The 25,737-nt window shown below is 37.7% G+C and overlaps 1 protein-coding gene across 1 annotated transcript in view; it reads right to left on the reverse strand.

Annotated features, from left to right (window-relative positions):
• Positions 1-1,456: 1,456 nt before the first annotated feature.
• PDHX (pyruvate dehydrogenase complex component X) overlaps positions 1,457-25,737 on the reverse strand; it is a 33,294-nt gene continuing 9,013 nt past the window's right edge. Inside the window, exons 3-11 of the mRNA XM_058026053.1 lie at positions 23,706-23,806; positions 18,785-18,990; positions 17,420-17,518; positions 12,563-12,734; positions 10,962-11,109; positions 9,030-9,088; positions 6,213-6,371; positions 4,004-4,068; positions 1,457-2,746 (exon numbers count right to left, since the gene is read on the reverse strand). Coding sequence (XP_057882036.1) covers positions 2,482-2,746; positions 4,004-4,068; positions 6,213-6,371; positions 9,030-9,088; positions 10,962-11,109; positions 12,563-12,734; positions 17,420-17,518; positions 18,785-18,990; positions 23,706-23,806 — 1,274 coding nt within the window. The 3' untranslated portion in view covers positions 1,457-2,481. The remainder of the gene's footprint in view (positions 2,747-4,003; positions 4,069-6,212; positions 6,372-9,029; positions 9,089-10,961; positions 11,110-12,562; positions 12,735-17,419; positions 17,519-18,784; positions 18,991-23,705; positions 23,807-25,737) is intronic.

The raw sequence follows: 25,737 nt of genomic DNA on the forward strand, positions 1-25,737 counted from the left end.
TAGAGCCAACTGTATCCCGAGGTGCAGGATACAGCATCAAGCAGGAATTAGAGAGATTTTATTTTGAGTAGATTGCAGGGAAAAAAAAAATGCCCAAAAGTCAAATATTGTGATATTGCAATTAGGGATTAAAGTGTGACACACAATTCAATATTTGCCAACAATCACAAAGTATAAAATAGCTTTTTTTTTCCTCAATCATGCCTCCTGCAATGGAAAATGATACAAAGATAGTATGTATCCTAAAGGCACACATTTCCAGCACATATTAGTATACTCCATTTTTATGCTTTTTTTTTAAAACATTACTCACGAAAATAGATATCTTCATTGTATTTCTTGCTTTGGTATGTAAAGAATAGGCTGTCAGAAGACATTTGAAAGAATAAAATACAGAAAGCTACATTTCTCATCTGAAAAATTTTACTTTGAGGAAAATTTGCTTCAAAAGCAAGCATACCCATTACCAATTATTCACTTTCTGGCAATTTACCCATTGTTCCTATCCCAAATCATCAAGAAGGTACTGAATATTTAATCCGTATAGGCACATATTTGTTGCCTCGCTTCTGAAGGGCTAGATGTTGCCAAAGGATACATTTCCTCTGAATTAAGGAGATCTGACTGCTACCACCCATCTGAACTCCACACATTTCCTTCACAGGCTGATGACTGACACATTATATCTGCTTCAAATAACAATGCTGGCAAAGCAGGCGGTTGCAAAGAAACTGCAATTCAACCTTGTGTTAGCCTTGCCCGGTTCCGAAGCTCCAAAGGTTGATTTAACCTGCAGAAGCTGCCCTGCCTGCTGGGACAGCACAGCGGATGAGAGCAGCCATGCGGGTGAGACGGGACACAAATCCCATCCCATGCCATCCTTGCATGCAACAGCGCCTTCCAGCGGCTCCGAGGGCGCAGGAAAAGCCCTGGCTCGCAAGAAGGGATCGCAGAACATGCAGAACTGCAGCGACACGGAGCAGCCATGCAGCCCTCACCTGCAGGAGCACCACCTGGGGTGCAGGGGAAACACAGCACCCCTGCAACAACGCGTGCACGAGCGAAAAGCAGGAAATCAGATTTGTAATCGGCCTGAAAAATCTGAGCAGAGCTGATGCAGCAAATAATGAGATCTTCTTCTACATTAAAGACAATATAGAAATTGATCCTTTTTTTTTTCCCCCACAGCAATACGAGGTTAACAAATAGCTTTGGAAAAATTGGAAGTCAATAGTTTCAAATTGCAAAATAATCCTCAGGAACCAATTTTAATATGGTTTATCAGTAAAAAACTCTTGGAAATAAAGAATGGCTATGTCCATTCCTGTACAGTAAACTATATCTAGTAATCAAAAATCTCTCCACTCAAACTAATAGTTTGTGAAATTTATGACAGAAGAAGCTAAAGAAGCAAACTCATTTATCAAAAACTCTCACGTCAGTTTAAAGTAAAGGCTGTCTTGCAAGTAGCTGTTTACTTGTTGAGTTGCTGCCATAATTAATTCCTACAAATCATTAGGAAAAAGCAATTGCACAAACCAAAATAAGACAAACTCCCATAATTCTATTGACAATTTATATTCTCATGAGGTCCTGTAAACACAGTTATTTCATAACATTTACATGCAATATGTGGTTCCATATTTATATGTAAGAAAGATACCAATCTAATTCTGTTAAAGATCAGGCCACTGCACTTGAGCCTCCAAGTTACATTTCAATATACACTGATGATGAAACACTTTCTACTTACATCTACATTCCATCCATGCAAAGAACAGCATTAATCAGCAACTATTCAGTGTGCAAAATTTGACCTTTCATACTGGGACCTCTCTGAGAATACTGCACAATTAAGTTCTGTTTTTTTCAATTCTTAAAGGAGGCTTTTAAAAAAGACTGGAACAAATTTTTAGCAGGGCCTGTTGCAATAGGAGAAGGGGTGATAGTTTTAAACTGAAAGTGGGTAGATTCAAACTAGATATAAGGAAGATTTTTACAGCAAGGGTGGTAAAAGACAGTACAGGTTGCCCAGAGAGGCAGAAGATCCCTTATCTCTGGAAACATTCAAGGTCAGGGTGGGTGGGGCTCAGAAGGCATCCCTGGTCATTGTAGGAGAAGCTGGACTAGACAACCTTTAAAAGTTTCTTGCAACCCAAATTATTCTATTATTCCCTTTTATATTTCATGAAGTTTTATTGAGTTTTTTTTTACAGATGAGATTGACTCTCCTATGCAAACATGTGCCATTGGTACTATGTGTTTAAAGAAATGTGGTATGTTAACTTCAAAGTCTTTTAGCTTTACAGTACGAAACCTGGTTATTATAGAAGACTAAAATCATGAGTGTTTCACATTAATTAATAAATTAAATATTTTTAACTGTCCGTCTTCAGCTATTTACTCCTCTATACAGAAAAACAACCCTAAGTATATAATAGTTATCTATGTTGCCAAAACAGGAAGCAATCTTCACCGAGTTTAATTTAAGGCCAGTCGCATTGGATTCTCTATATTGGCTTTCAAGGTCTCCAGAAACTTTGAAGCCAGTTCATCATCCACCACCCGACCATCACTCGAGAGAGTCACTGTCATGAGCTGATGCTGCTCAAGTTTCTCATTCCCTTCTTCATCCTCCACAATCTTGAGCGCTGGTCTGGCTCGGCCCACAGCGAGGATGCAGGCCTGAGGAGGGTTTATGACTGCTGTGAAATCACTGATGCCAAACATGCCCAGATTGGAGATACTGAATAAAACAGAAAGGAGTTTCAGTAACATCAGAAATTACACATCACCTCCAGGAAATAATCTATATACAAGAACTGCTATAATTTAAATTTCCTCCAAGGCAAAACCTATTAAGTTAAAAATAGATCTGAACTGTTTTCAGTTGAGCACACGCAGACTCTCAAGGGTTTGGAATTTTTGCAATTAAGAATTATGCACCTTTTAAAAAGTCTCATTTCTTTACAGCAATGGATTCTTGCACTGCACACAATGAAGCCAGAAAGTAAGCGAGCAAAGCAATGTCTTTAAATATATTTTGACTGTCTCTGTTCCAAGCCAAATGTCTTTTAGACTGAGCATCACAACTGCAGGTTACAATGGCTGCTGGTATCCACTAAGCAAGAAAATTTGGGCATCTAGGTATCACAAGTATCACATGAAAACATTTCTGCCTGGGTCACCACCTGTCAAGTGGTACATTAGGAAAGGCTTGAATTCTTCTGTGACAAGTTGTCTATGGAGAAAGCTGGCCCACCATCTCCTCCTTTCTGGTTATGGTTACAGAAAAGACTGGAAAGAGGATTAAATGGTACAGTCCCACCATCAAATGGCACCACTGCCATATTCACCACACACCAAGTCCTGAAGTGTCACATCCACCTGCTTTTTGAACACTTCCAGGGATGATGATTCAACCACTTCCCTGGACAACCTGTTACAATGCTTGACAATCCATTTCATGAAGAATTTTTTCCTAACATCCAATCTAAACTTCCCTTGGTGCAACTTGAGGCCATTTCCTCTCTTCCTGCTACTACCTGGGAGAAGAGGCCAACCCACACCTCACTACAACTATACTCCTTTTAGGCAGAAAGAGCGAAGAGTGGTATGGTCTCTCCTGATTTAACAATCCCAGTTCCTTCAGCTCTTCCTCACAAGATTTGTGCTCCAGACCCTTCACCAGCTCCACTGCCCTACTCTGGACACACTCCAGGACCTCAATGTCTTTCTTGTGGGGATGGAACCAAAACTGAACACAGGTCTCAAGGTGTGGCCTCACCAGTGCCAAGTACAGATGAAATGAACCTGTAGCAGGGTAATTGTTTCCCCCTGATACAAGACACTCAGTCTAGGTTTGACCCTCAGAACCATCACAAGGGGTTTCAATCTAAACAGAGCAAGATTTTAAAAGCAATGCATTAAAAGACAGTGGAATAGCTGAGGATAAAACAGTTCTGAACCCATGGTGCATGTATTAAATGCTGCTAAGTTTTACCTAAAGGATCCTCCCTGGTACTCTTCTGGCAACAATTTTCCATCTCTGGCCTTCTTTGCTAGAGCCTACAGAAGATGAAAGAAAACAGGCAGAGAAAAGAAAAACATTGTGTGTTGTAATAGACTAATTCTTTTTATTTCAATAAGACATTTTTAAGTACCACAGAGGTATTAGGTAAGCAAAAGTCACTTGCTTTTGGATTTAGAGAAGCACCTCAGCAACACTGTTGTTCTATCTGCAATGATTTGGCAAAGAGACTAGGACACAAAACTTCATTTTCCCACCAATATTGGCTGTTCAATAAAAGCTGTTCTCTCACCTTCCAAATATTGTTCCAGTTTTTACAATGAAACCACCATTCTCTCTGGTGGTTTTAGATTATCTAGCAAAATACTGATGAGATAAATTAATAGTATTCCTAACATATTTGTTTAAAGAAACTGACATGTACCATTTCAGAACTTTCTACCAGACTAAATGAATATATTTCTCCCAGCTAAACATTCAGCCACCTTTAGAAGGGTGCCTTTAAGGTCACTCCTTCTGTGATCTCCATTTCATTTGTGAGACTTTACTTTAAAATTCAACAGAAGAAAGCTTCAAATACAGCCCAAGTTCATACTATGTTCCAAGATACGATCACAGAGCTGTACAAAACTCTAAAATTCATAATAAGCATGTAAAAGTTACAAAGATACACTAAGCTTTAGTTTAGGCTTTTTCTCATCTCTGAATAATTGGTGAAGACAATAGACATGGGAACAGTATTCACACAACAGGATCAATAGAAGCGTGATGCGTTTGTGCAATTGCATTATTTGAATGATGACAATCCAGTGCCAGGATGCACATGACCTGGAAAGAAGTCAACATTAACATGCAGCAGAAGGGGACAGATAAGCAATTACACAAAGACAGTGCCTGCCAAACTACAAGGGAGACTGACAGAGAAGCAGCTGCAGTTCCAGTGTGTGCACATCAGGTACGTGTTTATTTCAGTAATTCAGTGAGGAAGCTGAAAAGTAAAATGATGTTAGTGTGGACACCTATGTCACACACATTCCACTTGAAAGGCAAGGGGAATGCTCACTATCATGGCCCCATTGAAAGTAACACAAGCTGCATTTCCATCATGGGAACTGCAGGACATTGATCTGTGGTAAGAGAGGTTTGCAATACTGCACACTATTACAGGTATTGGGGATTATAATGAAAGCAGAACACTGAACAATGCTTCTCTTCTTGTCATTCTATCACTAACCCCACAACAACCTCAGCTGACCTTCCTCCTCAACTGGATACTAGTGTAAGGAATTGCTTTCACAACACATTCAGCATAAAGTAAGCAATATGGACTGGAAAAAAAATCTTAAAGACACCCATTGATGAATGCTTTGTGGTATAACCCATCTTTTTCTGCCACAACTTTTTGGCTGTTCCCCTCCATCAACACAGACTATTATGGCTTCTATAGTTTCACACAAAAGGCAAAAATTTATGAAGTGCAGTACTGTCTAGTTTGGGGACACTTTTATGTCCTAGGACTGCATTCCTCAGATGCTGTAGGTCTTTGATTAGCACTCGTTAAATGACAAAAAATGGCCTGTCTTGGGACATTTTATCATTCATTCTACTTTTGCCTGCCAAAACCCACTCCTTTATCTGGCAACAACTGCCACATATCACTCTGACTGGCACCTGGTCTATGCAAAATACTGCTCATTAGTCTGAGGAGTTTGATGTTACATCCTTAACTGAACTGCATATTGGAAAAAAATGCAGACAGAAATATGTTCCATAATATAACTGCAAAGAGTAGAAAACGCAGACACAAGAAATTTTCTGGGAAAGGGAAAAAACACAAAAAACCAAAATCTCAAACCCCAAGACTGGAAATACTAATGAAACTAGCATTAAGTAGCATTCTCTTGAGGATTAAAGAATTTCAATTATATTAAATTGCAAAAGTCTGTACAGGTTTATTTTTCAAGCAGTCTAGCCACCATTCAAATAAATAACACAATATTATTGTTGATGAAAAATGCAGTTGCAAAATTAATAAGAATTTTGAAGTGTAAGTAATGCTGAAACCGCTTTAGTTCCACTGCCTTTGTTATTACTGATGTGTATCTGGGTCACGCTACATTTTCTGCTACAGAAAACCATACAGCTGCTCCATTCCTCAGCCTGCTGCACATTTCAGACCCACCTTTGCAGAGGCAGCAATTTCCTTTATTCCCTTGGCAGCAACATCTTTTATGATTGGCGTAATGAGCCCTCGGTCCGTTGCCACGGCAATGGAGATGTCAATGGACTGCAGCCGCCTGCAGGCTTCCCCATCCCACGTTACATTCACATCTGGCATTTGCTAAAACACAGACAGACAATAAAAAAAAGACAGCTGTTAGAAGAATAACAGTGCAATCAGTTATTAAGAAAAAGGAAATTCCTTTAAGACACATAGCTACCTACAGGCATCCGCCAAGCGAATTAGCTTGCTGATTTTATTAATTTTTACTTCATCAAAAAGAAGGAAATTTATGCACCAGAAACTAAAAATGGCAGGACAGACAGAAGTTTGTTTGGTGTTGCTGGGAAAAAAACCCCACATTACTTCAAATGCAACGTAAATTTCCTCACTGATAACACCTTATGATGGCCAGCATGTAAACCCTCAAAGCAATGCAACTTCTCCCACAAAATAAATCACAGGATGCTGGATCTTAAAGCATGGAAATGGACATCCTACTATGTCCACATGTTTTTCACTGATTTCTCAAGCATGATTCCCAACAAATAATTTATGTTGCAGGTACACTCACTGTTATTCAGATGTTCTCCTAAAATGCATCAGATTATTTTTGTGGGTGGACTAAGTTAAAATTGAGATGTTCACTGATAATTTCATTTAGTTTTTTGAGTTTAATGAAATGAAGAAGATATTCCAGAAAAATTACAGGAGGGACACAATATCAAAAGTGACTGTCTATCTAAAGTAACTGCACTCCTAGGAAGAAGTGGTATAACAGTACTCTGTGTTTCTATTCTTCAACACCAGCATGTACAGTGGGGAAAAAAAAAAAGAAGGAAAGAGAGAAAAGAAGAAAAAAGTATGTAGTATTCTTCTTTGCAAGCTAAATAAACTTCTAGAAGTCCTAAGCTTTAGACAGTTTTAAGATGCTCTCAAGCAGGTGCTGTGCAACTCAAACTCTTTATATAAAAAGAGACTGTAGGGACAGAATTTGTCACTTTGTAAATGAAAGGACAGCTGCTATAGGAGGTGTTGCTACAAAGCCCAGCCACTTGAGGATATCAGCCTGGAAATTTTACTTCCTTTCTGCACCCTTCTCCCTCCTTGTACCAGAAAGAAGAATGGTTCTACTGGGCAGTCACCTGGTGAGCCCACGGGCACATTCATACAATCTTGCCTGTCAAATATCTAGACCAAGCTGAAACAGAGAAGCCATAACTGAAGTTGTGATATCCTAAGTGAAGGAGAAATTTAGCATGTTCAAGAACCAATACAAGCAGAATCTTGAGGTGTGTCAAACTGTCAAACCAGCTGCAGTCAGCTCATTAGAGCTAGAACAACACATTTTTCATTGTTCAGAAATAAAGTAGTAACAAAATATTCCCTGAAGAGCACTCAGAAAAGAGTCAATGAAACTGCCTTGAATTTAAACTTGAAGATGTATTCACACCACCCAGCTTCAGGGAGGAGAGGTACAGGTGGAAGTGGGTTTTCATTTTAAAGCAGTTGCCCACATGTTTCCTTAAAATACTGACAGGAAGTAGATGAGATGTGAGCTTGATCATGAACTTGTTTCCTGATATACTGAGTTAAATCTGTTGGGTCTTGTTTAATGTATTATTTTAATAGTCAAACAAATGCTAGCATAGATTTCTAACAAAGCAAGACGGTAGAAGAATTTTATTGATTACTTCCATATCAACACAATATTATTATCAGCTCAAAAGCTAACAGCCCCCTCAGAAGACAAAACACAAAACCTCTTGCTCTCTGTCTCCTGTTCCTTTTACCTGCTCTCTGGTGCAGAGATAAGTTATTCAACACTCCCAGCAGTTTATGGTAAATTTTGGGTATCACTATTTCCTCACAAAAGGTTTCATTAGACCACTAAAAAAGCTTCTTGTTATGTACAAATCTAACAAAAGCACAGCACACATATTTAGCCCCTCCTTTTGGTTTTGGTATTAACTTGCAGAGGTTTTTTCCCAGTCTAAATAAGGCCTGAAATTTCTCTCAGGCACTTGCTTATGAAACTGTTTAGAACCCTCTCTATTTCCAGTCCAAATTATTCATTGAGCTATACCTCTTCAAATTATACATTAATATTTAGTACATGTTCAGCTAGAAATCTGTTAAGTCTTTTCCAGTCCAGTGTTCTCTCAATTCCATACATCCATAGGAATAGGAACACTCCTCCAACTTAAACATAAATTCCTCTCAACCTTTAAACAGTTTGAATTATCCTCACAAATGAGAAAACCAGCTCTCACATCCTTTCCAATGTTTTTATATTATTGTGAGGTAATCCAGGCCATGAGAATTCCTAGCAATGAGCAGAGTGGTTGCCAGAAGAATTTTTATTTCCAAGCAGGTATCATTCAATGTGCCATCAGAATACACCTGAGGTAATAACAAGGTTTGTGTAAGACTTAGATAAAGACTTGCTTATAACTAAAAGAAATAAGATGTACCTAAGATTAAATTAATGATCTTGGCAATGGCTGTAGTCTGCTGACTAAACAACTACTATGATTTGCAGATGTTAACTGCAGTAAGTGGATCTCCACTAAGAAGTTCTCATTTTTATAGTTCACAGCGTATCCAGTGAAACCTAGAAACCTAAAAAAACCTAAAAAACTTACTGGCAATAAGTAATACAGAATTACCAGCTTTACTGTGATCCCACTCATATCTCCATATACTCACAAAATGCTTTGCTTGTCTCCTTGGGAGTTTACTACTAAAATATATTTTTAAAGTCAATTATTTGCTTACCTTCAGAGTAACTGCTGTTGCCTTGATAATAAAATCATTTACAGATACTTTAATGTCATCTGCAAAGGGAAACAGAAAATTTTTTTAAAAAGATAACAATCATTGTTTGTAAGATTTGCTTTATCAGCATTTGTGTGATGACAAGAGTCTAGTGATTCAGCAGATTTATTTCTTAGAAGCATTAACAGAAAGTCACTTATCTTCAAAATCCAATAATAAAAGAGGGAAAACTTTTCCCCCCTTGGGACAAAAGGCATATCCATCAAGAAAAATCTCATGCAAAGACACTCAGGAGAGTTTCAGGAGACTAAAACTGGTAACTAAAATCAGGAGTGGCATCAGAAGCAGGGATAAGAGATACAAAGCAGATTAGGCCATAAAATTACCCTGAAATGCATGACATTTACACAATATTAAACTCATCATTCTCACAATACAAAAAAACTACATTACACTTCCACCACCTTCACCACTCTCAGCAAAACTGATCAAGTAGCCAAACTGCCTAATTTTCAAATCTGGTTTATGGCATATAACATACACATCTTTAAAAATATTTTTGCAAGGGAAAATAATTTATAAATAATTATATCAAGTGAAACATTCTTAAGTCATCATAAATTTAGAGGAGTGAACCAAGTATTCACTTACCACATAACTGGCCTGCAACATTTGCCATGATTAGTAATCTATGTGTAAGAAGAGAGACAGCATTCCAACAGAACATAATGTAACTTTCAATTCTATGCTGCACTGACAGAATTTCACATCAGACAGACCTGTACCTTCATCATCAAACATACACTGGTTTCTGTTTACATGCTACATTCCTAACCCTTGGCAAAAATGTCACTGTCTGGTAGTAGAGCAGGAATACAGTTAAATGATCCACATCTGGTAATATTTTACCCTGCATCACTGAAGTTTATAATAGTAGAAAACCCCACAATTTCCTTCAGAGGAAACAAAAATCTACCAGGACAAGCTCTGTAATTCAATTTCATGCAAAGACATATGGCTTTTCCACCTCTGCATTTAAAGGAAATACTCATTAAGAATCAACAACAGCAGGAGAGGTGTGAAAAATTTCAAGTGAGTCTTCCTAACTAAGATCCTTTTTTGGTTCATTCCTTATGAACTGCTGCTGCTTAAAGAAAATATCAACATCAGAAAATGTCTTTGACATTCATTTGTGAATAAGATACCATTAGGAAAAATAACAGGTAGAAAAATCACCTGGGTACTGTTGCATTAAAATTAGTCACTCAAAACTCCAGTAGAAGGAAAAGCGGCTCCTGTACCATCATCTAGAAAACCTGAATATATCTGTCAAATTTAATTTTAGACCACACAAACAGATAAACAAGCATGGGCTAGTCACTGTACAGAACAGCTGGCCTCAGTTTCTCAATCAGCAGAGCAATAAAAATGTAAATTAAAATATTCTGCTGCATTATTCTGAATGAGAGCTCACATGGCTTAGGAAAGCTACTATTTGAACCGATAAGCTTTCAAACCATGCCAGTAACCCTGAAGCTTTAGATCAACATTTGAAGTGTCTTAGACCTAAAATTATTTTACCCAAGTCACAGACTCAGTACCAGTCTAGGAGGTGAATGTCTCCATCACCAAACAGAGCATCACTAGTGCTTATGCAGCCTGGTAATTGTGGAAAATAAGACTTCAAGAGTGATGTGTGAGTTGGCAAAGTAACACCCCAGTCTCCCTGTATCCTGACAAGTTGTCCAATTCAACAACTGCCAGGAACTACAGCTTGAGTCCAACATACTGAAAAAAACCCTATTTGAATGCATAGTGGTCTACCGAGACAAAATCTCCACCTCCTGGGGAAGTTTATGTAAACAGGAAAAATTAAATTATAGTATAACCAAATTAGTATTACCACATGTTAAAGTGAATCAGACTACTAACCTTTGGCCAATTCTTTTCTTAATTTCAAAACAGCATCAATGGCACAGTCAGCAGCAGCATATGCATGAGGTATGGTGGTTTTAGATTCTGTTAATCTCTTAGCAATAACTCTTCGGATGTTGCTAGCTGGGATTTCTGTGAACGTGCCCTAAAGAAATCACATGATGCATATTAAATACCAGGACAGCAATCAGTTCCCCTTTGCTGAAAGTACTCCAGCATTTATGCATTAGCATCAGTGACTCCTGCCCATGTCAACTATCCCCTAGGTATGTATCCAATGTGTATCCCCCAGGTAATGTATCCAAAAGTGATACATTCCAATTACTGAAATTAATATGACAAAGACCACTGAGTGTTCTAGTCTATTCCTATTAACTGGGATCAACACAACAGGTTTGACATAACAATTCCATTTTATTGTATAGAATTACCCTTGCTTAAAAAAAATAATCCAAATATTGAGGCATTTATTTTCAGCCAGAGTACAAAGGCACTGTTCCATCTTCCAGACTTGGCATATTGCTCAGATTATGCTTTTCTCCATTTAAATTATAAAAAGAACACCTCCTCAGTAAGCTACTGCTTTTTTAATTCCCTATGTAATTCCTTAAGACAGGCTTTATTGCATCTTTTCTGGTATTCTTTTCTCTCCTTCCAGATATATCCAATAATGTTTCAATCGCCAACTTGTTCCTAGAAGCAGGTCAACTTGCAAGAAATCTCTTAAAATATTAGTGACTACAGAAGGCAAGAAGATAAATGATTCTGTAAGACATTATTCTGCATACTTAATCTTTAGCACATATCCCTTGAACATATAACGATTCATAGAATCCTTAGTACATATTCAATAGTACTCAACACACAATAAATTGCAATATGTATGTTCTGATGCAATCATGAAAACATTTTATTCTGTAATGGATCTAAGTCTGAACTTTTGAGCTGTTTGGCTCTTTGTAAAGTGCAAAAAAAGGGCAGCATTTTCTGAATATTATGAATTGTAGCTACATTGTAAACTTCAGACTAAAAAGATAAATCTAATTTAGTTCTAGAGCCACAAAATGTTTTTCACAAAAGCTTTTCAATTTCTACTGATGTCTACTGCAGCAAAGGCATTTATTCTTTGAAAAAATATTTTCTGGTATTTCCAACATTTCAATTTAACATAGGAACTTACTTAGGTTCTAGAGTTTGCAGAATTACTCTCCAAGGCAACCACCAAGAAGCCTTTTCTTTCCTCACTTCTTGACAACTCATTAATGGACACTTACATCTTGCAGGAAAGCAAACTAATTAAATACAGTAAAAATAAATCATCATTCTAGTTTCTCCAAGGCCTGCAACATAAATTTTTCCATCACTTTAATTTGCAAGCTTCACAAAATAGTATGCAGACCACCATTTCAAGGATTTCACAGTTTTAATTACATTGCCTTAGAATCACTGAGACATACTAAAAACTGCAAATCCCTGAGCTGGGCATATGGGCGGCCTTAGTTTCCTTCCTCTCTCTAGATCTAGAAGTCTCAGAGCTACTGAAGCAGCTTTTGCACTGTTCAGCTGTAGCAATACTGAAATCTTAGCAGAAGTGTTACCAGTGCAGCAGGTTGTCCTGGTTTGGAAATTGGTGGAATTGCTGGCCTTGGATAAGAAGTCACGGCTGGTGCTTGTGAAGGAGAAGGCACTGCAGCAGGAGCTGGAGAAACCACAGGTTTCAATTCACTGGGTTTACCTTTCTGCTTCTCTTGCAGAAGTTTGAGAGCATCCCTGGGGATTAAACACAGTGAAATACTGACAACAAAGAAACTATTTAACAATTACCTGAGTACTACTATTCCATCACTTATTCTATTTAATTAGCCACTTCCGAACATTTAAATTTCTGCTGCCAAACCAAACATTAAGAAGGTGATTATTATTAGAAGATATTAATTTTGTGCTGCCTTTGTGGTATCTTTTTAGTAAATTCGCATTAACTTCTATGAATAAAAGGGCCTGAATATGCAGTAACAGAAAACATTTGTCTTAGAGAAGCATAACAATCATCATCACTAACTGTAAGCATGCAAAGTGATTTTTGAAATGCACTGACAATTCTTCTAAATGAAACAGTACATTTATTCAGGCTACAAAGTCTAAAGTAAAAGCTATTTCTTCTTGTATTTGTAATAATCTGAATTTAATGTAATTGCTTAGTGCTAAGAGGAAACTGAGTGATACATTTATCACTCATTTCTGTGCACCTTTCTGACAAATTTGCAGAGCGAGGCACAGATGTTATACAGGCCCATACTTCCTAACACCACACTGGAGATACAACCCAAAGTGTTCTGCAAGGATTCTTTACTGATACAGCTATCAAGACATGACAAAATTTTCCTTTTGGGGGCACAGTATGACAGAGAGGAGAGACTCCCATCTCCGAGCCATGACACTGTGTCTGCTCCAGGTGCACTGCACTCATAAAGCAACAAGCTAAAGACCAGCACCTACGAGGCTGAACAGCAATAACTGCATTTCCACCACCCCTGCCAACGGCAAGGCAAGTCAATTGTAGATCTCCACTCTTTATTCTCCACATCTGCTAACAAATGCCTGCATAATATACCCTAGACAAATCGCTATGATTTCACCAAGACACAGCATGTACACAAAAGTTCATTTCCACAAATTGGCAGAGGAAATTAAAATAAATTAAAAATCAGACTCCTTACAACACTTTCAAGGTTTTGAAACATAAGCCATAAATACTAAACAAAGCTACTCTAATTTCAGTACTGCTTGAGACTATTCTTGAGTGACAGCCAAGAGTTTGTTATTAAATCTTTATAGAAAGAACAAAATCTCAGAACATTATGCATTCTCCATTCCTCCTAAAAAGTAGTACTGCAGAAACAAGAATTAAAAATTGAAAACCTCTGCAGAATGCCTCTTACCATTGCTGACTTGCTTCAATTTATTTTTACCTTCAATACATACTTCAACAAACAATATTGAAAACAAAAAAAGCAAATGAGCTCAAGATAAAATTTTTCCTAATTAAAAGTAGTTACTTGTTTTCCCAAATTAATATGCTCACCAAGATTTGTTTTAAAATTAGGTTTTTATTATTTGACACAACTACTTTATCAGGGAAAAATATCAGATTGGATAGAATGAAAATCATTCCATAGCATGACAATTTGAGCCATAAAAAGTAACTGCATGACATAATGCAAGCTTTTTGGTTAACATTTAGAAGCTACCAAAAATTTGTTAAGGGCTTGCACTTGGCAGTCATAGGAGAGACCATCTGGTTTTGGTGGTTTTTAGTGTGTTAATTGGAAAACATATTGCCAAAATTAAGCTTATTTTTAGATTAAAAGATTTGCTCAATACTTTCTGAAACTAACTTGTACAAAAGGCACATATATAAAAATCAAAGTTCACATGTATTTGTTATACATACATATGAATAGAGATCGTCCATCAATTCCAAATTATTTAAGTGGTTAAGAAAAACAGGTACAGCAGTGTTATGACTGTCATGGTTGCAACACTGCATATAAGCAGAATATAAGCAGAGTTAGAAGAGGCATCTAAGCATATAAAATTAAACAGCTTTAAGTTAAAGTCAGGTAAGTAGATATTTTATTACAACTGGAAAAGGGAGGGTTGGTCACATCTTTCCAACAACTCTATAAACTTCTATCAACATGGGTCAGTAACAGAGGAAGAGAAGAAAGGCAACATCAAAGAGCAGCCTACTTTGCAGAAAAGATGAAAGTTTAGTAAATATTTATTAAACCAAAATATGCTTACAAACTGTTATTATTAGAAATATGCAGATTCTGGCAACTTTTTTAGACTTCAGTTTACCACTACTACAGAAGCATGTAGTCTTTTTACTTCATTTATCCAAAACCCAAAGAATGGTGAAAGCAAACTGAGTATTTTGTGTTCAAATACTTTTCTTGATACAAGTTAGGTTACAGACACCTAAGAATCACTGAGGATCCAACAGTGCAACAAGAGATGCCTGGATTGACACAAGCTTCCTGTGGTGGCAGTTACTGTTACTAAATTGCACCCAACCCCTTTCCAATCTTTCATATTCCCTTTCCACGTGTTTATGACTGTTTACTCATTCATAGATTCCCTGCAAGAAGGCAAATGGGTAGCAGAGATTCAGAGCACATCAGACACCTCCAGGTATCACATTTACTGCACTATCATTGTAGAAGGAACTCATTCCTCCCATATAGCAGGTAACAAATTGCACACAGCAGAAATCCCAGGGTCAGTTCATACTCCATACATACACATGGATTTCATCTCCAGAAAAAACAGCACTCCATGGGTGTGCTGTGCGTTCTCTGCAAGCTGAAAATGCCTGAGCAGCTCAGAGATCCCAAGACACTCTGACTTAACAGCTGGGAGCAACAGGGCCTCAGAAAAGCACAGTTCTCAATAACCAGCCTCTTCATGGCTACATTTATAAATCTCTAGACCACTATGAAATAGAATGGGAAAGGGCAGTGGTAGCTGAAACAATCCATTTTAATACAGCCCTCCCAAACAGTGTCTGAGCTGATGAGTAGAAACATGGTATAATCTTAGACAGAATATCTGAGTTACTTTGTACTGGCACACCAATTTTCTAGGACATTTCTAGGACATTTTTGAACAAAATTATATTAAGTGATATATGAGGATATTAGAAATAACAAAGAAAAAACCTCTGGCATTCCTGAAAAAAAATGAAATCACACGCAAAACCAACAACAAAACAGGCAGGAAAAAAACAACAGTAATTCAACCTTGAACAGACACATAAGAGAAATATAAATAAAAGTATCCAGATCAATAAAATAAAGTATTGGCCTACTAAGTGAGAGGGTCATGACAGAGAACACCAGTAGAGTGGAAGTTCCAACTGCTGTTGCGAGTTTTACAGTGAACTAAATTTAAAGACAGAAAGTTGGGGGAAAGAATCTTGCTTGCTTATGTAACTTGCTATCTTTCTTTCTTGTAGTCTGGTGAGTGCAGCAAAGGAAATATTTCCCTGAATATCTACAGCAGCTCTCTATAAAAATCTGCACATTTCATTGCAAACTGAATATAATAACAGTCTGTAGGCATCTGAAAAATTAACCCCATTTCAAAAGAATGGTTAAAAAACCCCAGACATTGTTCATCTTAAACTGACATTTCATAGTCAAATCTTTTGCATGAAAAAAACAGTTTTAAAAAGAAATTATTTTGCTAGACAATTCTCATAACTACAGAAAAATCTTTGCTAGATCTCCATGACAACTAGGAAGTGTTAATTTGTTAGCTCAAAGTCCTAGAGGGTTTCCACCTGCCACAGCCTCATTACACATCATAAATTACCATTACACTTACATAACTAAGAAAGAACTCTCTCTGATGATTTGCTGTTACATAGCATATTCTACCTATTCAATTCCTTATTATATCTCAATTCAGCCAAAGGTCATAAGGAAAAAAAGGTTTTGAAAAACTGTCAGCCACTTTTCTGGCTCCAGTTTCAAGTTACACTGACCTGGTCCTGGTTGTCTCTGAATGGAACTAAAATAACAGTAGCCAGCAAAGTCTGTGTAAGTGAATGATGGTATTTGTCAAAAGAAATAATTTTCCTGAGAACAAAAATATTTATTTCTGCCAAAATCCTCACTGCCAATAACATACATACTCATGTGAAGAGAATGCATCATTTCAAGGCTAAATGCACCAAATCTACCACATGTTTTTGTACTCAATTTTCTCACTCAAAGGCTTGAGTGCCAATCATTATATTGCAATACTCAAAAAGGTATAAAAAACTACTAGTTCATAACAAACCACACCTTGGTAAACAAACATGTTTTAAAACATAGTGAGGAAAGAAAAATGGGAGAAAAACAGAATTCTGGAATTTCTTATCATTACACTTCATTGCTTTCCCCAGCCTAATAAAAATAGGAAAAAAAATTAAAATTCTCACAGATTTCAGAACACAACTACAGGAAAAAAAAAAAAAAAAAAAAAGATCTGAACTCCCTCAAGAAAAGGAGTTGAAAAAAATACCAGAAAACCGGCTTTTATTTGGGCTCTGTGTGCATCTTGGGAAGTAAAATTCTTGAGCTCCACAGTGGTAGCTAATAGTGCTGCTTAGGAGGCAATAGGCACCATTAGGCTGAGCTGCAGGAAATGTGACAGCAGTACCACACAGCTAAGATGGAACTTAAAAAATACAAATATGTGTTTTGTTTTTTTTTCTAATTAAGGCCTTCTTCAAATACTGCCGAATCCATTCTCCCTATCTTTTCAACAGATTTTTTTCAAGTTTAACTATACCTGTCCACAGCAAAAAATGGAACAAAGACATGGCTTTTTTAATAAGCAAGCTTTCATCTTATGGAGGTTACTCTAATATCAAAAGTTGTAGGTTTACCAAATTCTCTACATACTCTTTAGTGAAGATTCCTCGAGGCCCAGTAGGTGTAACATTGCTTGGATCTAGTCCGTGTGTCTCCAGAATGTTGCGAGCTGCGGGACTCAAACGAACCCTGAAGAAATAACGGGGAAAATTTAAATTATTTAAATAGCAAGATTAGCTTATTTCCTTGATGTACATCACGAGAAACTACATTTCTCTCTGGTCAGCTACAAAGCACAGCACACTGGTACAGAGTAACCAGTGCATCTTAATATGATTTGCTTTCTGAAATGAAGAGAAAAGCCAACATCTAGAGAATATGTTTTAGAATTCTTAAATACAAAACAACAACACACTCGTAAAAGAATAAATACTTGGTTTCAACTCTTTCCACAAAAATCCCCTATTCATTATTTCCCAAAGGAGACTATATTTGCACCTCATTGAATTTTAAGAATAGTCCATTAAGCCCTTGCCAAAAAAACCCCATGTCATAAGTGATCATTTGGTTCCAAACATGCTGATACATCTCTAAGAGTTGCAGTGAAACAGCACTTCTGTTCTTTGGTACTAAAATGAAAGACATAATCCTTCCAAGGATCCTTTTGCGGATCATCCTCCTGCTGCAGGTAATACCTGGGCAATGACCTCAGCTGCCATCCACCTGCATGAGAAAAGCCTAGATGTTGGCAGCATTTAGAACACAGCAAACCAGCAGACAGAAAAGCTAATGAGGTTTGGGAGAAAAAAAACATAAGCACAAATAAGGAGTGATACCTCCAAACAGGATATATCCTGGGACACAAAGTGATTATAGATTATTGCTACCGGACTAACACCCTGGAACTGACACCTCCTCCAAGGTGTTTGCAATGCTTAGAATACCAACAGATCCAAACCAAACTAACAAAGAGCACATAAACTGACTGGTTTAAGTTTTTTGCACTCCACTGTTATGAAAATATTAGAATAATATTTTTCCAATATCAAAAATGCAAGAGCTTGTAAGGACTTTGGAGTGTGCCATTTCTTTATTTTTTCTCCTCAAATAAATAGAAAACAAGTCACAGGTACACCTGGCATCTGATGCATAAGCATTATTGTCCATCCTGTATTAGCACAACTTCTTTCCAAACTGTAAGCTTAGTATCCTTCATAATTTAACTGCAGGACAGAATATAAGTACATTTAATTCTATTAGCATTATGCTGTTTGAATTGACTTACTGGGCTTATGAGCAAAGAAATAGTCTAGGCCTGCAAGGTTTATCTTCTCACTCATACTGAAACACTCTCAAAATAACAGCTACTAGGTAAAAAGGGACAAAAAGTATTTTTTGGTTCAGTTCTTCTGATCTAATGAAGAGTTCCATGTCACAACAAACATAGAAACTTACTGCAATTTCCCAGGTTGATGCTGCAGTTTAGGAGGGGCTGAAACTGAAGGAGCTGCAGGAGCTGAGGCAGGTGCAGGTGCTGGTGGAGCCACAGAAGGTGGACTTCCAGCATCAGCTGGTATTTCAACTTGCTTCCAGTCCTGGCCTTCCTCTACCAGCAGACCAATTAGTGAGCCCAAGCGAACATTTTTGCTTCCTTCTTCCACCTAAATTAAGAACATGAAGTTACATATTACACTGTCTGCTCTGATATGACTAAAACCATTAGACTTCAAAGTTTCAGGCATATTAACAACAATTCATCAGTAAGATATATCCTATTTTATTGCTACTAAAAATAAGATATTTCAAGACTGAAATTAATTATAATTGCTGTTATAAGGAGAAGAACATTAAAGTATGCCCCAAACCTCATACACCTAAAGCTAGCACTCAGAAATCAAAGTAACTTTTTATACACACAGCCTTTGCAGCTCAGAACTAGAATAAAAAAAAGAAAAATTGTTACAATTTTGCTTAACTTCTCATCTCCTGGATTTTTGAGTCACTGCTACATTTTTGTTACTCACAATAAGAAAACCTCTGCATAAACCTCAATGAACCCTAGAATCTCAGATGCAGAAAGAGCTGAAATAAATAGAAGGACTCTAGGGTACTGGGATGAGAGGCTGGACACAAGCTAACAGTGTGGATTAGCAGCCCAGAAAGGCAAACGCAGGACTTTGGCCAGCAGGGTGAGGGAGATGATTCTGCCCCTCTACTCCATTTTTGTGAGGGCCCACCTGGAGTGCTGTGTCCAGGTCTGGGGTCCTCAACAACCCATGGACCTGTTCAGAGTGGGTCCAGACGAGGGCCACAAAGATAACCAGAAGGCTGAAGCACCTCTCCTACAAAGACAGGCTGAGGGAGATGGGCTTGCTGAGCCTGGAGAAGAGAAGGCTTTGGAGAGACATTCCAGCAACCTTCCAGTGCTTTAGAGGGTCTTATAAAAGGGAGGGAGAGGGTCTTTTTATACAGGCAGGACAAGGGGCAATGGTTTTACAATCAGAGAGGTTTAGATTAGAAAGAAATGCTTCACTCAAAGGTGGAAAAGCAGGTTGCCTGTGAGGGTGGTGGATGCCCTATTCCTGGAAGCGTTCAGAGCCAGGTTGGATGGGGCCCTGCACAACCTGATCTAGTGAATGGCATCCCTGGCACAAGATGATTTTTAAGGACTCTTACAAGCTAAAACATTCAACGATTCTATGTAGCCAAGAAGAGTCAAAAACATCCTAGCTTTGCTACCAAACCAACAAAGCACAGGTGACCATGACAGGGAGAAAAAATTGGAGATAAAGTGAACAGAGAAGTAAAATTCCCTTGGGGCTTCTGCCACTGCACCATAGTGCCTTAGTCACTAACAAATATACACTGAAGTAAATGTTTATTTCCTCCACTGGAAGAAAAAGAGACTGAACTTGCACTGGCTCATTCTGCAGTGGAATTTTTATACAAAGTATTTTCCATACCAATTCTTATTTAGGTCATGAATGACAAAAAGGTAACAGATACTAATGTTAGGGAAACTTCCCTGTCCGACCATCCAGGAGCCATTCTGGCAATCAGTCTCACCACATGAGGAGGGACCAAAGCCCCTTCAAAGTGGGTGGCTCCAGTAACCTCATGGGTGCCTGACCTGGCTCCCTGCAAACCCTGCTCCCACATTCAAACAGGTCTTCCTCACCAGATTGACCTGGGTTTTCCACAGCAGAATCTCAGACACCTGGATCCCTAAAGCAATTTAAATTGTGGCCCAGTATCACAAAACCAGCTCAAGCTGGTGCCTCTGGGGAGGGACCACAATAAAAGGAATTCCCATGCTTTCATACCTTCAGTCTGGGGTCTTCCTACTGAGTCCTTGGCTCCTGCTGTGTCCCAGTGTCCAGTCCCTGGTGCCACAGGTCCCTGTGCCCTTTGCTGTGCAAAGGATCAGCACCCAGTAAAAGCCCCTTTTCTGGTGTCCCCACCACATTCCCCACCCAGGGAAAAACCTGCACCTGCACACCCAGTACCTGCTCGAAGTCTATTCCTCAACAATTAATTACAGTTCTTAAACAATCATTCATCATCTGTTATGTTCCAAATTGAACCATATTTTAGGGAAAAAAAATCAGTGTTAATTTAAGAAGCAACTCAACTGAATAGTCATCATTCTGAAATTACCCTTCTAATATTTCATTCAGTTATTTAATCTTTTACTGCATTTTACATTGAATCAGATGTGATCATTAAAGGACCTATTCAGACAGAGAAGAAATATATATGCATGAGTTTCTATTTTACTGTTAGCCTGTTCTTCCTAAACCATACACAGATTATACAGTCAAGAAAAACCAAGAAGGGTTACAGAAGTTGAATTAATTTTACCTAATGAACCTCCTGTCTTTAAATGCAAAACCCAAAGCGTTAAGCAGACAGTGTGCTCATCTGACCCAAGTTTGCCATACTGAACTCTGTCAGGATGGTTCAGAATTGTAGCTGGCATCAAAGGCACACACTTTTGTCTCATTTCTTTAGGAAGTGAGTGAAATCCAGCCAGATGATAGCTCAGAGGCACAAAACATTTTTAAATTCCCAGTAACTACATCACGTGTGAAACTTCTGAGTGGCCCTTAGAAGCACAATCTTTTCAATAAGTAATCATCACCCCGTCCACAAACCTGGCACAGCTCATTTTATAAGCCTTACACAAACATCTACTGAACACCTAATACAGAGCAGAAATATCCACAGATAGTGCAGAAAGACAACCAAGGATCACACACTGGAGAAAAAAAAAGTCTGAAAATTTCTGACCTTATTGCTCTCTAGTTATTTTAGTTTCTGAAACATCAGGTTTTCTCTGTACTTTTTAGGAAACTGGAATAAGAGCCTGTCTATCCTGTACTCTCACTCTTAGGCCCACCATTTCTAGATTCCAGGGATTAAAAGAATCCATTAAAAACTGGGTTTGCATAATGATCTGTTCATGTTACCCCAACAAAGCTGCCTCTCCTCCCTTATTCTGGAAGATGTTATAGTTATTTCTACCTCCTGGCATCTCCTCAGGTTCAGCTCTTGGCATTGGATTGTTACTGCATCATATAGATATAACTAAGGCTGAATGTCACTGCTCCATGACACTGATATCATCTAGCTGCTGCAGAGTCTGGCTTTGATCTATCAAAAATGTGCCACAAGAGCAATGCCCAGAGAAATTTTGAAATTTGCAATGCATTTGAAATACAAGACAGGAAACAAAAAACCCCCACAGCTTCTGAAATACTAATGTTACTTGTAGCCATCATGGATTACTATCAAAGAAACTAAGCAAACTTCAATTTAATCTCTCTAGGATTAAGTCTTTAATACTTTTGACAGAGAGAATCCCTGTATCTTCCCCTCACACTATCTAACAAAGCAGTGACTGCAAATGCAGAGGCAAACTGATTTTCAGAAACATTCAAAACTGAAGGAGAGAGATTTAAAAATAGTGAAAGCATTGCCCAGCAATTATTTAAATAACTACATGGAGACTAAACACAGATTAAAAAATACGTCTGATGTGAGACTTCATCCTGGCATGGCAGAAGAGATCCTCTGAAACCTAGTAAATGTGTTCTTCCATAGTTGAACACAAATTTAGCAACACAATTAAAAGAAGGAAAAGTATTTTAAAAACTTTTGTTTTAAATACAGTAGTGCTTAAATACAAGTTATCCTGCAGAATTCAAGACTAATGAGTTTTTGTAAGCCCTGACAGACTTCATTTCCAGCTGAGTTCTATCTTACATCCCCTCTCCTCCCTCTATCTCAGCCCCCTATCTATCTCAAGACTTTCACTTTTGCAAAGGATGTTGCCTTTGCTTATACAAAAAAAGGAAGATACCAAACAGAACATCACTTTTCAAATGCTGCCACAGAGGAAACTACTCTCCCTTTTCTGTTTTTGCAAAGGATAACTGTGCAAATACATGCTGATGTAAGAAAATGCAGCTGTAGCAGAGATTGGAAGTCAAATATACCAATCCAAAAAGCTCTTGTAATAGCAGCCCAAACACATGTCTGACTGGGCATAGGGTAGAATTTTCTCATGGTTCCAGGAACCAGTTTGTGCCTGTTCCCATTCTGCTGTTTCCTAAGTAGCTGGACTGCAATTAATACCAGCATGCCTAATTTGTACAATTATGTGATCCACAACTCATGGATAGATGTGCCCTAGATGAGACCTCCCTAACCAGATGACATAATATTTACTGAAATACTCATCTCTCATTTTTATTCATTTTTTCCCAAATTCTTGCAATTCACCATGTTGTTTAATTATAGTGGAGGGAGAGAAGAAACAGCTGCAAGACACCACCAGCTGAGACTGCTTCAGAAAATTTCCTACTCATGCCAGTTCTTGTTCTTTCTATTAAGCTTAATCAAACTAATTTTGATAGGGGAAATTATTAACTCCAAGAACTGTTCTCTGGGTCAGCCCATGTTGTATAACATGCCACCTTGAATGACTAGCACAAGACAACCTAGCAGAGAGATGACACATCCTGGGTAAAGCACCACCCAAAATTCCATATTCCTACTGATTGTTAACTGTTTTCCTATAACTCAGAATAAGAGGTGTCATAAACTACAACATTTTGTGGACATAATTCACCAGGTGTAAAACATACAAAACAACAACTTAAGTGAAAATCCATTAAATATATACAGAATCATGTACCAATAGTCTGGTACACACATGGCACAAATGGGGCAATTATTTCTCTCCAGGAATACAAGCAAGTGCATATTTCTGAAGGCTGAGCAGAAATTCAGCTATCTAAACTAGTTTTTGAGGCAATATGCTAAACAACAGTCTGAAGTTATAACACCCTAGTGAGAAATCCAGGATTCCTACCAGTATTTTAGCCAATATGCCATCATCACTTGATTCCATGGTAACCACTGCTTTGTCCGTTTCAATTTCACACAATGCATCTCCAACATTCACTGTGTCACCTGCAAAATACAACAGAACTTAAGAATACTTACCCTAAACTTCCTTTCAGATTTGTTTAACCATGGAAGATAGATATTCACCATAGAATACAGTTATTTTGTATTCCTTAATAAGTTTTATAGCTAGTTGATCCCCCATCAAAACTTATCATATTGTATCTCTCCTTTCCAAATAAAATCACCAAGATTCAAGAATCACAAGCTGCTGTGACAGAACACTGACATGTTCCCAGTACTGATGTTTTCAGCAGACTTTCTAAGGGGAAGTACAATCTTTTCAATAAGTAATCATCACTCCAAAATTTATTTTCAGAACCCCATACTCAGTAGCACTGCCATGAATAAAATACTGAGCCTTCCATATTCACTGCTAGACACCAGTCAGAGCACGCTATCTAAAACTGCTTAGGACAATGGTATCATAGTTCAGTAACTGGTGTCTACACTGTTAAAAAAATTCAAATAAACCTCAGGAATTTTAATGTCTTTGGGAAAGCACAGCTGGAAGCTTGCTTAATCTCCTATACAGTTCAGAAAGGTCTTTTCAAGCATTCATTCATACTTACTAAGTGAAATAAAAATATGCACAAGCGCTAGAAATTGCTTTTGCTACATTACACAAATCCAAGATTAATTCTGAAGCATAGTTTTCCTCTGCTTTTGAAGAATATCTGTATCTGCTAGCAGATGATAAAGATATTATGTGTCTGGATTATTTCAACAAATCAATACTGACTAGATGTCCAACACTAAAACTGATATTACATTAAAAACTGTTAGGTAGTTGTATGTTTTGCCTTCCAACAAAAACCAGCTTTTTTTCCTTATAGAGACATACAAGCCTAAAGCACGCCTACAATTCCACATAAAGTAAAATTCTAATATTTCCCCATTACCAGAAACACTACAACAGCATTACCTGTCTAAGCATTTAGCTGAACTGCAGATATCACTCCATTGTGCTTAAGGAGCAGAATTAAAACCTAGTGCAGGTTACCACCTACATTTAGGTAAGAAACAACACTATAAAAAAAAAAACATCTCCTGTTTCAGGACTGCATGAATTAGAAAAGGAAAATGAGGTGCTGAATAAAAACATCAAAAGCTCAGTTACCTACAAAGTTTTTAAGTCATAAACGTTCCTATTACAGAAATTGGTAGAGAAATATACTTCATCTTTTTAATGTAATACTCTAACAGCCACATTCCACTTTGCAATAACTAGAGCATGAACAGTTTATAAGAGGAAATCAAAACTCTAGGCTCTATACGAGTGTTTTAATTTCACTGGATCATTAATTCAAGTAGGCCATATATCAGATCATTAGGCAAGTACTTCTCAGTTGTTAAATCAAATTGTTGGGCAAATTCTCTAATTTACAGAGCTAAGACTGGCAAGCAGAAAGGAAGTTAACTCTGTATTTTAATCTGCCATCAGACTCTAAGTGTTCTGCACCATTAAAAAGAAATCTCAGTTCTCAGAGACCAACAGCAGTATCTCCAGCAGGGTGGGCCAGCCAAGCAAATACCTTCATCCGTGTGTTTGTCACATGTCACACCTCAACTTGGGTACCTGAAGCTGTTCCCGGAAAACTAACTTCATCTTGCACAGGGAGGGCAAGGAAGTCTTCTGAGAACTGGATAAACCACTTTTCCACTACCTTTGTCTAAATTTTCCTTTCATTGCTGCAGACAAAGTTACCACAAAATTGAAAGGCAATTGAATAAATGCAGGGTAAGAATCTACTTCCGAGCAGCATTCAAGTCCTGTACCTGTTTCAACACCCAAGTGCAATAGATAGGATCACAGTTACTTTCATTAGAGATTACAATATTTTTAATAGCTCCTAATCAATGCCCAGGTTCATGCCAATTACAAATCAGCTTTCCCAATAATTAGGATTTGAAAGAACACTTTTGCAAACCATATC

This window comes from Melospiza georgiana, chromosome 6 (genome assembly GCF_028018845.1).
Source record: "Melospiza georgiana isolate bMelGeo1 chromosome 6, bMelGeo1.pri, whole genome shotgun sequence".
NCBI classification, from domain to species: Eukaryota; Metazoa; Chordata; class Aves; order Passeriformes; family Passerellidae; genus Melospiza; species Melospiza georgiana.